Raw genomic sequence first — 17,586 nt, forward strand, 5'->3', positions numbered from 1 at the left:
GGAAGAGGCTGGATGGGTGAGGCAGTCACTGAAATGAAGGATGAGTTGTTTGGCAGTGTGTTCAGCAACAGGGTGGTCCATTTGTTTCTTGGCCACAGTTTGTTGGTGGCCATTCATGCTGACAGGCAGCTTGTTGGTTGTCTTACCCACAGAGAATGCGCCACAGTGGTTGCAGCTGAGCTTGTAGATCACATGGCTCATTTTACAAGTAGCCCTGCCATTGATGGGATAGGTGATGTTTGTGACTGGACTGGACTAGGTGGTGATGGGAGGATGTATGGGACAGGTCTTGCATCTACGTCCATTACAGGGATATGAGTCATGAGGTAAGGGATTGAGAGCAGGGGTTGTGTAGGGATGGACAAGTATATTGTGTACATTCGGTGGACGGCAGAATACCACTGTGGGAGGGGTGGGAAGGATAGTGGGCAGGACATTTCTCATTTCAGGGCACAATGAGAGGTAGTCGAAACCCTAGCAGAGAATGTAATTCAGTTGCTCCAGTCCTGAGTGGTTACGAGGGGAATGCTCTTCTGTGGCTGGATGGTGAGACTTTGGGAAGTGGTGGGAGATTGGAAAGATAAGGCACGGGAGACTTGTTTTTGTACAAGGTTGGGAGGATAATTATGGTCTGAGAAAGACTTCAGTAAGACCCATGGTATATTTTGAGAGGGACTGCTCTCGTCACTGCAGATGTGACGACCACGGGTGGCTAGGCTGTACGGAAGGGACTTCTTGGTATGGAACAGGTGGCAACTGTCTAAGTAGATGTATTGCTGGTGGTTAGTAGGTTTGATATGGACAGAGGTGGAGGTCAACATCTTGGAAAATGGCTTGTTGGATTGAGTAGGACCAGGTGAGGAGTGTAACAGTTATAAGAAAAGTACACTTTGTCTCATACTAACATACATAGGGGGGTGTAGATGCAGATTAAGGAATCTCATAGCTTTGTCCTTCATCCAGAGGTAGAGGATTGAAAGCAGAGGAAAAGAATGTGTATGTTAAGTTTGGAGGGAGAATCTCTTTCTCTCTGGAGCAGCTCTCTCTGAGAAATTTATTTCCCTGTTAAAAAACACTTCCTATCCTTCTCTTGCTCTCATCCAACTCCTGATTTTACTCTCAATGAAACTTCTTTACATTGTGTTTAATCTTGTGAATTTTCAAGTAACTTACGGGAACATTGCTGGGGGCCATCTTCGACATCAGCCAATATTTCAAGGCACAAATGCAATGAGTGAGTATTGCACAAGGAAATTTAAACCCTTGGTAGGTGGGGCTCTGCTGGCCAAGAACCATAATGTGGCATGTGCAGAAAGACAAAACTCAAAAAATGATCATATGGCATTACTGGATGGGAGATTCCATCTGGAGCTGTTCAGTTGCTAGGTGCAGGTCCTCTACTTGACACCATTTTGATGACTTGTGGGCCAATGAAGATGGGATAAAATGATTAGGACAACATAAACTTCTAGTGCCTGAGTGAAGAAAATGTTCAACCCAGCCAGGAATGCTAACCACTAGAACACAAGCTGCAGAGACACCTCCCCCCCCCCCCCCCCACACACACACACACAAACCTAGGGTAACCACACAGCCATCGGGAGCCCTTTGTCCCCTATTACTGCCAATTTATTTACGGAAGAGTTCAAGATGTGTGCTGGAGTAGACGGCACTGAAACCTGTATGCTTTTTTAGATATGGAGATAAAATTTTTGTTGTTTGGCCTCATGGCAACAAGAATTTAAATGGCTTTTTAGTATTTATGGTTTCAATCTGCCCAAATATCACTTCACTAAGGAGGTGGAAGAGGGTGGATGCCTTCCTTTCCTGACGTGTTGGTCAAGATTGAGGTTGGTGATATATTAGTGCATGCCATTTATAGGATGCCAACTCAAGCAGATTTGCAAGTTGACTGTTAGTTGTAACTATCTTGCTCAACATGATACATTGGTTTACAGGACATAAGTCATTTCAAACCTAGGAAATCTGTCTACTGAGTTAGCCCACCTCACAGTCACCTTTGCCAGAATGGTTATACTGAAAGACAAATCAGACATGTTGTGCTATATAACAACTGTCGATCAGGTGAGTGATGAAAATAATGAGGTGGCACTTAAGTCTACAGCCATTTTACAGTTGGTTGTATTCTCTGGAAACCTGATGTGAAGTGTATTTTTTTACCATTACCTAACATTAGGCTCCATTTAGGGTCTGTAGAGGATGATCTTGGTTTGCATAAGGTGGGCACCTACCACACCCCTTGTAGTTGGGGCATGTCATACATTGGTCAAACTATCAGGACCAAGGAGGGTTGGTGTAAAAAGCATAAGCACCACATGCACAGCTGAAAAAAATCTGCTGTTGAAGAACATTGCCTTGGTACCATTTATCCTATGGAATGTAACAACACAGAGATGCTGGCAGACACTTCCAGCATATGGGATTGTGTTATTCACAAAGCAATTGAGAATAAACTAGCAAGTGACCTAATAAATAGAGGTAGAGGTTGTCACGTAAATTCTGCTCTCTCCCTGATCAAGCAACAGGGAGCTCAGTATTACTTCCTTTGGTTGTGTGGTAGCATTAGTTATTTATGGTGTGTGTGTGTGTGTGTGTGTGTGTGTACACGTGCGCGTGCGCATTGGTGGGCACGTGCGGGCGTTTTGTATTTTTTCTGCATATGCCATATTATGATTTTTTGTTGGCGTAGTACCACCTACTGAGAGTTTAAGTTTCCCTGCAGTGTGTTCAGGTTGCACCTGGGCCTCAAAAAGGCTGCATCCCCATAAACTGTGAACATTTCATACGTGTGGAGGGAACTCAAGTTTCACTGACTATGTTTTCAAATTCTGATTTTTATTGTATTTACTAGCTGAAGACAATTTGCTGACTAATTGTGTTCTAATCATTCAAAAGAATATGCTCAGCTTTTAGATACAAAAAGTTCAGTCTTACAGCTAAAGAAACCACTGACTTTGTCCAGTTCTTTTTGTTCAGTGTCCAAGATGATATATATGTACTGTAGAACTAAGAAGTCTTCACTTTCTTCATGTTGTGCTTTATGACAGACAACCTGGGCATCTTAATCTAAACATACCTTACTTGTGGCTAAGTAGTTGGTGTAAAGCAAAAAAATATGTGAAGTGGTAGTGAATTACATTAGGCTGAATGCTTAGCAGGCTGATGAGCCATGCCTACAATTTCGCTCGTTTGGTTTACTGCTACCTAATGGTAATGAAAAATTCTCCTTCTGAAAGGGGGAAGGTTATTGTCTGGGCAAGCCTAGATTTACATACTGTCCTCCCCTTCCAGTTGGGGATGTCATGTACCTGAAACTGGTTGTTTGATACATACAGACTCTTACTATACATACATTGTCCTCCTGCATTTATTAGCCATCTTGAAATGACCTTGTGTTTAATATGGATGTTTCTTCCCTTGAAACTCAAAATGCAGATTGCTCTATTCGTTTGTGAGTAATAACTGCTTTCTCTGGTGGAGGAGAGGGGGGGTTCCAGATATTGGAAAAAAGTTAATTATTTAGGAAGCAACTGAGAGTAAATTAGCTAGTGACCTCATAAACTTGATCGAGCAACAGAGCCAACACTTGCAGAAAAAGTATTTGGATTTATATCCAAATTTACAAAGATTTTTCATTTTATATATTACTAAAGTGGCAGAAGAATATCTCTTATGTCATTATGAGGTCATGTGAATAATACTTTGTGACTGGTTCTATCACCTGTAATTTCAAATAACACCTATTGCTAGTGTATATTCATATTTAGCACATTCTTTTTATAATATAAGACGCAAACTACAATCAAAATGCAAAACACTGTGTTATACAGTAGGGAAACTGCAGATGAGGATTATGTTGAACATTATTGTTAGCAACATCACATAAGGTCAGTCTATCTGACAATGACTGCATCATAGCTTCCTCCTGGAGACAACTTCCATAGTTTCTTCTTCATTTCAACATGTAAACAAAATATGTGTTCTGGCTTCATCCAGAAGCTGCTTCCATTCTTCCCAATGTCTTGTGGTGCTTAAGAGATCTATACTCCTGTTTCACTGTGTGAGGTCCTCTCATCAATTCTGTTGGTATGATCTCTCAATTTTCTTTTATTTTTGTTCCAGTTTTAAGAATTAATTCTGTACTTATGATTAGTTATTCATCAAATCAAGAGCATCCTTTGAAGATCTTTCAATTTTCTTTTATTTTTGTTCCAGTTTTAAGAATTAATTCTGTACTTATGATTAGTCATTCATCAAATCAAGAGCACCCTTTGAAGTTTCTTAGCAAAGTTATTCTCACTGTCTGGGTAGTTTACATGTCCTTCTGTAATACTCCCATGTCAGAATCAGTACCACAATAGTGGCAATATTTTTATTCCAAGCTGACAGTAAAGTTTATGTACGGATTTCACTCTCGTCATACTCGAAGCAATATTCTCAATTTTTATCACTAATTTTTTCTCAGTGAAGAACAATGTATGCAGTTCCATAGAGAACAATGTATGCAGTTCCATATATTCTATTAAGAATGTCACTGCATGTATTGCATGCATACAGTACTGTGGTCAGACTGTAAAGCATCAAATTCTAGACACATTCTTTGACCATTGCCTGTTACCGTGTTTTTATCATGACTGCATTTACACCTGCAGAGGTGAAAGGAACTTTATATGCTGTTTAAATAAGAACTCAGAAGTCTTTGACAATAGCAGTTAGGTTCTTTGGAATATTACAAAACATGTTCCTGAATGCCGTATGTGGTGTGCTAGACTACAATCACTAACTTTCACCAAGTCTCTGTTCCCACACACACTTCACTAACACAACAGTTAGCAGTATAAAAACAATTGCAGTATACAGAGTGTAACCATGTTAGACAGGTGTCTTACACTTTTACTGTAATGTGGTAAGACACAGCCGGTGCCTAAGACAGAGCACCAGGAATCTGGCCATCACCGCCAGTAGAAATCCTTGCCAGTTCAGCGACTAAGCAGAAGCAGCCATACTACTGATTCTGCATGCCAACTATCCGGGCATCAAACATCAACCAGCCTTCAGACAGCTTTTGCTGTATGACACACTGCCACATGACAACAGACAGACATCAGTCACTGACCCCGTTCCATACCTTTCCACCATGAAATGCAATTCTTCCTGCCCCCCCCCCCCTCTCTCTCTCTCTCTCTCTCTCTCTCTCTCTCTCTGTGTGTGTGTGTGTGTGTGTGTGTGTGTGTAAAAGGGCTAAAATTTTTTAAACATTGTGAGGAGTAAACCTCACTCACCCCCATCTCACTCGTGCTGACAGACACAATCACTCCATCTCTCACATCATAAGACAATGGAGAAAGGGTAACAAAGTTAAACTTGGGATTAAAACATAATGTAAATGACAGAGGAGCTAAAATAAACAGCACAGGGAAATATGACTGTCTAACCAGCTTTTTTAAAAAAAGTGTGAGCTAGTCACACTGTTAATACATTCAGAACATCACCCTAGAATTTTACTGAACAAATTGGACATATTACAAATCTTAAAGTTCTAACAACATTTGGATGAATGTCAAGTAAAGTAGAGGGCAGAAGTGTCAGCAAATCTGCCACAGCCCTCTGGTCTCAAAAGAGACTACAGTCTAGTAAAATGTGGTGCACAGTAATCCATACATTATAAGCGCCACAACTGGAGAGTCCTCTTGCCGGAGCAAGAAGGTGTGTGTCACAGGACTGTGGCTTATTTGAAGATGAGTGAGGAGGACCTAATCCTGCCTGCATGCCTGGAAGTAGGTACACACTTTACTAGACACAATTTATTGTCTGTCACTTCCAGAAACTCTTCTTCCTACTGACGCATGACACTGTACTTTAACAGTGAGGCAATACTGTGCGGGGGCATGGCACACTCAATTAACTGAGAATCACAAAACATCACCTTGGCTGCTACATATGGCCTTTCATTCCCCACAATATCCATATGCCCAGGCACCCAGCAGAAACATACCTCTTTTCCCTTGCCTCTGTAAGTACAGAGGGGCATCCTGAATATCAATACTACTTTATCGGCTGGATACATTCATTGCAGAAAGTGAAGGGCACTCACGGAGTTAGAACACATGAGGAATTTAGCAGGCACGGCACATCTCATCTGCTACAGCACCCTCAGGATCGCAGATAATTCAGACCCTCAGGATCGCAGATAATTCAGCATCGAAGACACTGAAATCTGGAGGCAACTGAATCTTAAGAACACAATCAGGGGAAACAACAGAGCAATCAATGGAATCCCTCTGTTTAGACCCATCCGTGAATACAGCTACAAAGTTGTGGCGCTCATTTAAAATGTCAGAAAATATTGAATTAAAAACATAAAGAGGGGAGCAATCTCCCTATACTGCACTAAATCTAAAACCTCCCTGGGTCTCTGTAGTAACCAGATATGAGCCGTACATGCCACACACCAAGGGACCACATACACTTTGCACAGATCCCAAACAGCCTCATTGCCTGTGGACAATCAGTAGAGAGGCACTCCATAGCTGGCCAAGCAATGGTATAGTATGCTTGGGAAGTTGGAATAGCTCGGAACTTAATGCCTGAAGCAAAATCACGAGTTGCCGACGGATGGTAAGCGGCCATTCACTAGTCTTAGCACAGAGACTAGGTATGGGACTGGTCTTGTAAGTGCCTGTGGCCAGCCTGATCCCCTCATGGTGTGCAGCATCAACGATCTTCAGGTAAGAAGGCCTCACTGACCCACACACTGTGCACCACAGTCAGCCACAATTGCACAAAGGTCCTATAAACTGCAGCAGATGTGCCCTGTCCATTCCCCAGGACCTGTGGCTTAGACACTTCAAGATGTTCAGTGCCTTCTGGGCGCTTGGCCTCAGGTCTTTTGGGTGTAGTAACCACAATAGTCTGGAGTAAAAAATGTGGCCCAGAAACCTCACAGTTTTTAAAAGCGTCAATGGTGTTCCACATATGCAAGTCAAGTGAATTAAAACAACAATGACAAGATTAAAATGAACATACTTCTTGCAGAAAATATAAAACCGGTGTTTGTAGTCCATTCCTCCAACCTATTCACCGTAAGTTGCAGCTAATGACTTGCTGCTGCAGTATTGGAGGAAAAGCAGAAGAATGCAAAATCATCCACAAATAAGGAGCATTGGACAGGGCTCCATATTGTGGACGTTACACAGCTAATGGCTATAGAAAAAAGTGTGACACTTAAAACACTGCTCTGGATTAACACCATTTTCCTGGACAAAACTATCTTACCGCATATCGTTGACTCTGTATCTAAAAGATGTTTCCAGAGGAGGGATCAAATGAAGATGGGGAGTTGACCAAGAAAGCCCCACTTGTGTAGCTGACTGAGAATATTGCACCTCCAAGTAGTGTCGTACACCATACTGATGTCAAAAAATATCCCTAGACAATGCTTTTTATGCAGGAAAGCCTGGTGATTTCCACCTCTAGCACGGTCAGGTTGTCAACAGTTGACCAATATTTCCTGAATCCACTATGGGAGTGGCTAAGTAGCTGCCTGTCCTTTAATATCCAGACGGGACGACAACTGACAATGCACTCTAAAGTCTTTCCTATACAGCTCATTTAGGTGACACTCCGGTAACTGCTGGGAAACATTTGGTCCTTTCTTGATTTGACGAGAGGTACCAAGATTGCCTCTCGCCATGACTCGGGAAATTGGCCTGTCAGCCATATCAAATTAAAACTTTGTAAGAGGATTTCCTTTGACACTCTTTGCAAGTTCTACAGCATGACGTAACACATTTGGTCATGACTGGGTACTGTAAAATGAGTGGAAGACAGTGCCAAATCCAGAGTCCACATGGAGAATGGGCAGTTCCAGGACTCTGAATTGGTGGAACAGAAGTTCAACTCAACCCTCTCCTCAGTGGTATGGTAACAACGGAGCACTGGATCTTGCTAGCAGTGGCGGTAGTCAGTGCCAAATGTTCTGTCATTGTCTGTGCCATTTCTCCAGGTGTCGTTTGGAGACAAGAGGTAATCAACTGCCTTTAGAACAAGTTGACAGGACCCAGGAACACTTGCCATAATCTTTTCTTGCTCACCTTGATGGTGAGCCTTGTCCCTCGCCAATTGAAAGGCTGCAAGGTTTTCTGTCATTGTGTGGCACTTGAACAATTGCAGAGCCACATGCCTGACACAGATTATTGAATGGCACTTATCAGTCCACCAAGGGACAGCTTGCCTTTGAAAATGACGGGAGGGCTTCAGGATGGAGATGTCAGTGGTATAGTGGATCATTCATGTGATGTGGTCCACCTACCCGTCGATGCTGTTGTGACATTTGAACACTGCCAGCTGGCTGAAAAATGACCAGCTGGCTCTGCTGATCATCCATCCATGGCTGCATATTTTTAGGGAGAGCTTCACCAGTAAGTGAATCCAGAGTGGGAAGCGGTCATCAGAATGAAGGTTATCAGCGACTTTCCCCTGAACAGTGACCACGAGGGCTGGAGAGCAGGAAAAGAGCTCAATGGCTGAGGATGTTCCAGTAGCGGCACAAAGACGTGTGAACGCTCGTGCTGGGGATACACAGCTCGAGAGACATCATGTGCTCTCCAAAATCTAACCCCGAGGGCAAGCAGAGGTTGAACACTACAATACATGATGATAATTGAAGTCTCCAAGTAGGAGAAATGGTTTGGGAGCTGTCCTATAACATCTGTGAGAGTCTCAGAATCTATCGCAACTTATGGAAGTAAATAAAGTGAGCAAACGGTGATCCTCTGACACACAAGAATTTCAACTGAAACTGCTTGCATCTCAGTACCTACAGGGACAGCATAGGAGTGGTGTGCATTATTGAAAAACAAAGTGACCCCTCCCTTGGCCCTGTCCCCAGTCAGATCATGCTTGCAATGGAGGACATAGCCTCTTAGCACAGAGGCCTCAGATGCTTTAAAAACACATTTCCTGCAAACACAAGCAGAGAGGAAGCTCCTGTGCTAGGAGTTTCAATTCTTCCATGTGTGTCCTGAACCCATTGATGATTAATGTTCCACTGTAGTGTGGGAGCCATTTATTATAAGGGTAGCACTTTCATTCCACCCCGTAATGGATCCTGAAATGGATGAAGAGATAGCCTTGGGGCGAGATGAGTGTCCAGGTTGACATCAAGGTCCATCAGCTGTGAAGATGAATCAAGAGAGACCTCACAGACAGGGACATTGACATCATAAGACTGTTTTCTGTCTCCATCAGCAGTTGACACTTGGTCTTTGATTTTTTGGCCTGGGGAGTCTTCAGAGCCACAACCATGGCAGTGGTAGTAGCAGTATTTGACAGTGGAACAGACTGAATCAATTGAAGGGTAGGGAACCCTGCAGTACCAGCAGCCACGGACTTTTCTGATGTTTTGGGGAGGTACAAGCTTTTAAATAAATGCAGCAGCAGAAGTGTGTTGACAAATACAAGTAGTAGTGCTGACACCAGCAACCTCCATTTGTGTATCAAGCATCGACTTTCAGAACAGGCTTTTTAAGAGCTGGAGCAAAGGAGGTAGTTAATGTCAGGAGCTGCATGGCCTAATACGTCTTTTTGGCCTCACCACATAGGATGTGCTTCATAGTTTTAAGTACTCATATCTTCCGTTCTTTAAGGTACATGCTGAGATTCAACTACAGACAGGGTGATGCCCAGAGCAACTCACGCACTTCAAAGGAGATGAACAAACAACTCATTCACGGGTGGTCTTATCACATTTACTGCACGTGACTTCTCCCTTAGATCCTAAACTGCTGTGCTCAAAGTGCTGGCATTTAAAACAGTTCAGTTGGGTATGTAGGGCCACACACTTAAATGAGGGAAACCTGCCTTGATATGCTCTGGGAGTTCCATACTATTTAATGCGAGGATAAAGGATTCAGATTTTACTAATCCCCATCCACCATTTTTGTGATATTCTGTGCACCAACAATGCCTTCTTGAGCCCACTCAACTGTCAGTTGTTCTTTGGGGATGTCCACCAGATCTCTGTATGTCCCAACACCTCTGCTGAAGTTTAAGGTGCTGTGTAGCTCAGTTACAATTGCATATTCTCTGAGGCACTGAACTTTCTGGCGGTTGCTAAACAGCAGCATCTTTACCAACAACATTCCACTGTGCAATTGCTTGACGGATTTTAAATTACCAGCAATTTGCTGCAGTGGGGCTTTTCTGAATATAGAAAGGTGAATTAAAAACCACAGCTACAGCTTGGTATTTCTGCAGGAAATTGTTCATAATAGGGGTTGACAGGGTGATGAGGTGATCAACTGGAGAGTGGTGCTTACGAAATCCACATTGTACATTTGATAGCAAATTCTGAGACTCAAGCCACCATATCAGTTGATCACTTATCATGTGTTTGATCACCTTGCAGACACAGCTGTTGAGGGAAATTGGGTACTAGCTGGATGGAATATGTCTGACCTTAACAGGCTTGGGTACAGGGATTACAGTGGCCTCAAGCCAAAGTCTGGGAAACATGCCATCCGTCCAAATGCAATTATATGTATGAAGGAGAAAGTGCTTCCTGTCAAGTGCTGCAATATCTCAATGCGAATATCGTTCAGCCCTGGAGAGAAGGACTATGACGGGGTGAGAGCATGTTTGAGCTCTCTCACTGTAAAAATGGTTTTCTAGCATTTGCAATTCTTGGAGATTTCTCCTGAGCCGCCTCCTCTCGTTTATGAAGGAGGAAGGCAAGATGGTAATGCGATAGGGTGCATGGTGACACCATTTGTTATAGTCAAGCCAGGAATCAGAAGAAATACTTTGTTTCCACAAAGACATAGTAGAGTACCTCCAACAACAGAAGAGGGAGTAAAACTGTTAAAAGAATTAGTAAAAGAGATCCAGCTAGATTTTTTGCTATCTCTGATAAAGCAACAACACTGAGGGCAACTGTTTATAACGCAAATACAGTTCTCCTTCGTGGGATGGCATTCAAAGACAGAGTGCAAGTCTCCACGCGCCAGCCTGCATTGAGGCATTCCTTAGTCCACCAGGGGACTGGGCCATGTCACAGTACTAAGAAGTTCGAGGGATGGGACATTCTACACCAGTAGGAATAACATTTGTAAGGTACTCTATCTGATCATCACTGCTGCAGTAATGTTGTTCGTTAAAGGTTGCCAATGAAGAGTGGAGCCTCCATTTGGCTTTAGAAAGCTGCCAATTGATTTTGCACACAGATGGGGCATACAGATGAATTACACATGGGAAATGGTTGCTCAAGTGTGTGTGTGTGTGTGTGTGTGTGTGTGTGTGTGTGTGTGTGTGTGTGTGTGTGCGCGCGGGAGTGAGCGCGCGCGCCCGCACACCCGCGTGCGCGCGAACAGAACACTCTAGATAGTGAGCAAGCTGTGCATTAGAGAAAGAAAGAGTTATGTGCAAGAAAGTTTACAGTGCTGAGAGAAATGAGAGTAAGCTGGTTGAGAATATCTGCCAGGAGAGAGCCTCTCAGGCAGGTTCTGAAAGAGTCCCAAATAGGATGATGGGTGTTGAAGTCACCGAGTAGCAAAAAGGTTGAGAGAGCTGTACAGTAGGCTGCAGTATGTTTGCCCTGGTAGATTAGGTGGTAGGATATGTAAATATTACAGAGAGGAAAGGTAAAACTGGGGAGAGAAAGCTGGCAGCAACAGCTTGTAGCTGGGTGTTCAAGGAAATGGTATGACTATGGATGTCATCACAAATGAGTGGAATGACTCCATCATGAGCTGCAGAGCCTGTTAAATTTGTCGGAAGCCTTTTTAAAGCTTCAGTATAAGATGTGTGTTTCTAAATTGTATTCTTGATGTTATGCTGTGATATTTGTTGAAGCAAAAATGTTATCTTCATTTTTAAAATTTTTCCATAGACACCCACGTCCTCATCGTAAGATCACGCGTGTTATTGTCTTTAACCTGGAGTTTATTATTCTAGTATATGCAGAAATTTATAAAATTTTACCCCATCCATTTTCAAATTATTAGTCTGTCCCCTTTTTTAAAAGTGGCTATAAAACAGTTTTGACAGGAACAAATAGAGCATCAGATTAGAATCCAATGTTTACTTACCTCTCTCACAAAACATCACATTACCTTGCTGCTGTGCCTCATCTGGAGCTTCGGCTGACGCATACAAACTGTCCCAGTAATCAGATGAGGTTTCTGTTGAAGCAGAAGAGGACTCTGAGGTGACAGATTCTGAATCTTGCTGTGGCTGGAGCCGCTGATGTGCCACTTCAGGCTGCACTGAATGGAAGAGTCTGCGTCGTCTACCAATGTGACGTGCAATTCCTCGGGGTAAAGAAGCTGCTGGTGCAGACCGTGACAGATCTGCAGCCGAATCATTCTGTTCAACACGATTTGTACTTCCACCTGTGATGCTGCTCCCCTGAAATTAATAAAATTATCATATAAATACATTCATGTTTGACATCATTACATCATTAATTGCTCTGTCTTGCTCTCCCCCCCCCTCCCCCAAAGTGTGTGTGTGTGTGTGTGTGTGTGTGTGTGTGTGTGTGTGTGTGTCAGGAGGGAGGAGGGGGGGGGAGGGGGTAAGCAAAACAGCAAAAATGTTACCAATAGTCTCTGTACATCCTCTGTTTATTCCAGAGACAACAGTAATGTAATTGTGTGTGGGATTTCTTTTGCTACTACTATAATGCTACTATAATTCATGGAGAAGAAGTAAAAACTTTGAGGTTCGCCGATGACATTGTAATTCTGTCAGAGACAGCAAAGGACTTCGAAGAGCAGTTGAACGGAATGGACAGTGTCTTGAAAGGAGGAGATATAAGATGAACATCAACAAAAGCAAAACGAGGATAATGGAATGTAGTCAAATTAAATCGGGTGATGCTGAGGGCATTAGATTAGGAAATGAGACACTTAAAGTAGTAAAGGAGTTTTGCTATTTAGGAAGTAAAATGACTGATGATGGTCGAAGTAGAGAGGATATAAAATGTAGACTGGCAATGGCAAGGAAATCGTTTCTGAAGAAGAGAAATTTGTTAACATCGAGTATAGATTTAAGTGTCAGGAAGTCGTTTCTGAAAGTATTTGTATGGAGTGTAGCCATGTATGGAAGTGAAACATGGACGATAACCAGTTTGGACAAGAAGAGAATAGAAGCTTTCGAAATGTGGTGCTACAGAAGAATGCTGACGATAAGGTGGGTAGATCACGTAACTAATGAGGAGGTATTGAATAGGATTGGGGAGAAGAGAAGTTTGTGGCACAACTTGACTAGAAGAAGGGATCGGTTGGTAGGACATGTTTTGAGGCATCAAGGGATCACAAATTTAGCATTGGAGGGCAGCGTGGAGGGTAAAAATCGTAGAGGGAGACCAAGAGATGAATACACTAAGCAGATTCAGAAGGATGTAGGTTGCAGTAGGTACTGGGAGATGAAGAAGCTTGCACAGGATAGAGTAGCATGGAGAGCTGCATCAAACCAGTCTCAGGACTGAAGACCACAACAACAACAACAACAACAACATAATGCTTAGTCAGACAGAAGTTAAGATGACCCTCATTCAGGCCATGTGTAGAATGTAGTTTATGCGTCTCATAACATAAGTTACAAATCAAAGATTTTTGTACTAGAGACACATCAAATTACTTAAAATATAAAAGGTTATAATAATTAACATATTTAAGCAGGCATTTCTGAATTTTTAGAGATGAACAATTTAACAAGAACATATACAACACTTCTCATCATTTTGCAGCTTGCAATACAATTTATACAATGTATTAAAAATTTATTATATAATACACAATCTTCATTGTTTCCTTTCTTTTCAAATTGCCAAACTGTCCTGCATAAATTCTTCAATTGAATAACATTTTTTCCACTAGTGTATTAAATAACAATCTTTTTAGTGGGTCAAACCCCATATTTAAAAGATTTGTTTGATTTAATTAATTGTAAATTTTTAATCCCATGTACAATGATGTTTGAGCATAAAGTTTCAAATTATGAGAGGGAAGTTTGAAACTGTGTCTGTGATGGGTACTGAATTGCAGTTGAAATGAAAATTGTCAAGTGAGTTTTGATTTTTATAAATGAAAATAAAAAATTCATAGATGTACAGAGAAGGAATGGTTAGTACTTTTAATTTTTTAAATAATGGGCAGCATGATGTTCTTTTTTCGACTAAACACGTTTATTATGATTCTCTTTTGAAGTGTAAGTAATCTTGCACTGTTCATAGAGTTTCCACAGAAAATTATTCTGTATCAAATTATAGTCTCAAAGTATCAGTGGTAGACTACCTTCCTGGTTTCCATGAGTGTGGAACCAGATAAAACATTAATCGCACAAACTAGGCTGTTTAGTTTGTTTGCTGTAACAAGTCTACATGTACCTTCCAATTTAAATCTTTGTCAAGATTTAGACCCAAAAATTTTACATAACTTGCTTCAGTCATTTCCTGATTGCCATGCACTATTTTTATGGGAGATTCTGATGATGTTTCAGCAACGAAATGCACTAACTGTGTTTTTGTGACATTGAGTTTTAATCAATTTTGCTGAAACCATAATTCTAGGTTTCCCATTATATTTTCCACAGTTTGCTCTAAATAGTCATTTTCGATTAAAACCGAGGTGTCATCTGCAAATAAAACGTAGTGAACTTCAATGCTTAAAGGTAAATCATTTATGTACAGCAGAAAAAGATAAGGTCCTAAAATTGAGCCTTGTCGGACCCCTGTACAAACCTTTTACCAGTCCGAGAATGATTTTTTTCCATTTTAATTTAGAATAACTCCCTGTTTTCTTTCTGGCAAATAAGATTTTAACCACTGCAATGCCCTGTCCATGATCCCATATCTCTCTAACATGTGTAGAAGTAGTAAGTGACTGACAGAGTCAAAAGCTTTGGTCAAATCACAAAAAATACCTGTGACCTTTTTACCCTTGTCTAAAGCAGAGCTTATCTTTTCAGTGAATTCCACGGTAGCATTTATTGTATTGTCCCCCCTTTAGAAATCCAAATTGATTTTTAATTAAAATATCTTTTTCTATAAGAATGTTTTCAAGATGTTTTGCAACAATCGTTCACCTTACCAAAAACTGGCAGCAGGGAAATAGGATGGTAATTTCCCCTGTCATCTGGTGAGCCTTTCTAGAACAATGGTCTTATTTCAGTATATTTTAACACATCCGGTAAATATCCTTCCTCAAGTGACTGATTAATACACTACTGACCATTAAAATTGCTACACCACGAAGATGACATGCTACAGACGTGAAATTAAACCGACAGGAAGAAGATGCTGTGATATGCAAATGATTAGCTTTTCACAGCATTCACACAAGGTTGGCACCGGTGGCGACACCTACAATGTGCTGACATGAGGAAAGTTTCCGAGCGATTTCTCATACACAAACAGCAGTTGACCGGCGTTGCCTGGTGGAACATTGCTGTGATGCCTCGTGTAAGTAGGAGAAATGCGTACCATCACGTTTCCGACTTTGATAAAGGTCGGATTGTAGCCTATCGTGATTACGGTTTATCGTATCGCGACATTGCTGCTCACGTTGGTCAAGATCCAATGACTGTTAGCAGACTATGGAATCGGTGGGTTCAGGAGGGTAATACGGAACGCCGTGCTGGATCCCAATGGCCTCGTATCACTAGCAGTCGAGATGACAGGCATCTTATCCGCATGGCTGTAACGGATCGTGCAGCCACGTCTCGATCCCTGAGTCAACAGCTGGGGACATTTGCAAGACAACAACCATCTGCACGAACAGTTCGACGACGTTTACAGCAGCAGAGACTATCGAGCTCTGAGACCATGGGTGCGGTTACCCTTGATGCTGCATCACAGACAGGAGCACCTGCGATGGTGTACTCAACGATGAACCTGGGTGCACGAATGGCAAAACGTCATTTTTCCGGATGAATCCAGGTTCTGTTTACAGCATCATGATGGTCGCATCAGTGTTTGGCGACATCATGGTGAACGCACATTGGAAGTGTGTATTCATCATCGCCACACTGGCATATCACCCAGCGTGATGGTATGGGATGCCATTAGTTACATGTCTCAGTCACCTCTTGTTCGCATTGACGGCACTTTAAACAGTGGATGTTACATTTCAGATGTGTTACGACCTGTGGCTGTACCCTTCATTCGACCCTTGCGAAACCCTACATTTCAGCAGGATAATGCACAACCGCATGTTGCAGATCCTGTACGGGCCTTTCTGCATACAGAAAATGTTCGACTGCTGCCCTGGCCAGCACATTCTCCAGATCTCTCATCAATTGAAAACGTCTGGTCAATGGTGGCCGAGCAACTGGCTCATCATAATACGCCAGTCACTACTCTTGATATACTGTGGTATCGTGTTGAAGCTGCATGGTCAGCTGTACCTGTACACGCCATCCAAGCTCTGTTTGACTCAATGCCCAGGTGTATCAAGGCCGTTATTACAGCCAGAGGTGGTTGTTCTGGGTACTGATTTCTCAGGATCTATGCACCCAAATTGCATGAAAATGCAATCACATGTCAGTTCTAGTATAATACCAATGAATACCCGTTTATCATCTGCATTTATTCTTAGTGTAGCAATTTTAATGACCAGTAGTGTAATTTTAACCAATGGATGAGAAATGATGTTATAAACAGCCTTGACTACAGTGGTTGGAATTCCATCCTACCCAGCTGATTTCTTGTTTTTTAAAGACACTATAGCATCTTTTACATCTTTTGGGATAATTCTTTTGAATGTTTTAAGGCTTGCATTTTGTTTTATATTTACAAAGTCGACATCTACCTTGTCCTGGTGGGCTGTGATATCTATTCCTTATTTTGCCACATTTATGAAAAAAAATCATTGAAACAGTTTGACATTTGAAAAGGATCTATAATTATATCATTTTTAATTTTAATTTGGACAATTTCTTGGCACTTGTTCTTTACTCCCAACTCAGATTTGACAACACTCAAAATTGCCTTTGATTTATTTTCATGTTTACTAATATACAGGTTTTTAGCCTCCTTTTTACTGCCTGTACATCTTTTTTGAATGTCTTCTTATATCTCTTTACATACTCCACAAAGTCAGCACTTAAAAAAAAAAAACGGTTTTAACTCATTGTGAAGCAGTATTTTCCTGGCACTAGAAAATTTTATTCCTGGTGTAATCCAATTTATTTTATTGGCCACTCTTTGTCGCCAGGCTCGAGGGGTAAAAGTTTCGTTGAAAACATCTAGGAATGTTTTGAATTTTTTTTTCACTTGACACACCAGTTTATAGTTCTCAGTTTGTTAGAAAACATATTTAAATTCTCTTTGCTAAAGTTCCTTTTAAAACATGTTTTCACATATTTTGGTTTCCCTCTGAGAGCAGTGCTGAACGATCTGATATGCCTAAATCCAAACAGAACTTACTTCCAGCCTCAAACTGATAATTTGTCAGAATATTGTCAATACATGTTTCAGAGCAGCTATTTCTTCTTGTACATTCAGTGAAATTTAAATTAGAAGCAAATTTCTGAATTAAGTCTCAAAAATTTCCAGTGTCATCATTA

The 17,586-nt window shown here is 41.6% G+C and overlaps 1 protein-coding gene across 6 annotated transcripts in view; it reads right to left on the reverse strand.

The window, feature by feature from the left end:
- The window catches only part of LOC126236366 (E3 ubiquitin-protein ligase RNF13), a 137,855-nt gene that overhangs the window by 10,239 nt on the left and 110,030 nt on the right, over positions 1-17,586 (reverse strand). For 5 of the 6 annotated variants that reach the window (XM_049945606.1, XM_049945605.1, XM_049945604.1 and 2 more), the window contains exon 7: positions 12,108-12,426. In XM_049945606.1, coding sequence (XP_049801563.1) covers positions 12,108-12,426 — 319 coding nt within the window. The remainder of the gene's footprint in view (positions 1-12,107; positions 12,427-17,586) is intronic. The other variant, XM_049945608.1, reaches the window with a different exon arrangement.

The sequence above is a fragment of the Schistocerca nitens genome, chromosome 2, assembly GCF_023898315.1.
Source record: "Schistocerca nitens isolate TAMUIC-IGC-003100 chromosome 2, iqSchNite1.1, whole genome shotgun sequence".
In the NCBI taxonomy this organism is placed as follows: Eukaryota; Metazoa; Arthropoda; class Insecta; order Orthoptera; family Acrididae; genus Schistocerca; species Schistocerca nitens.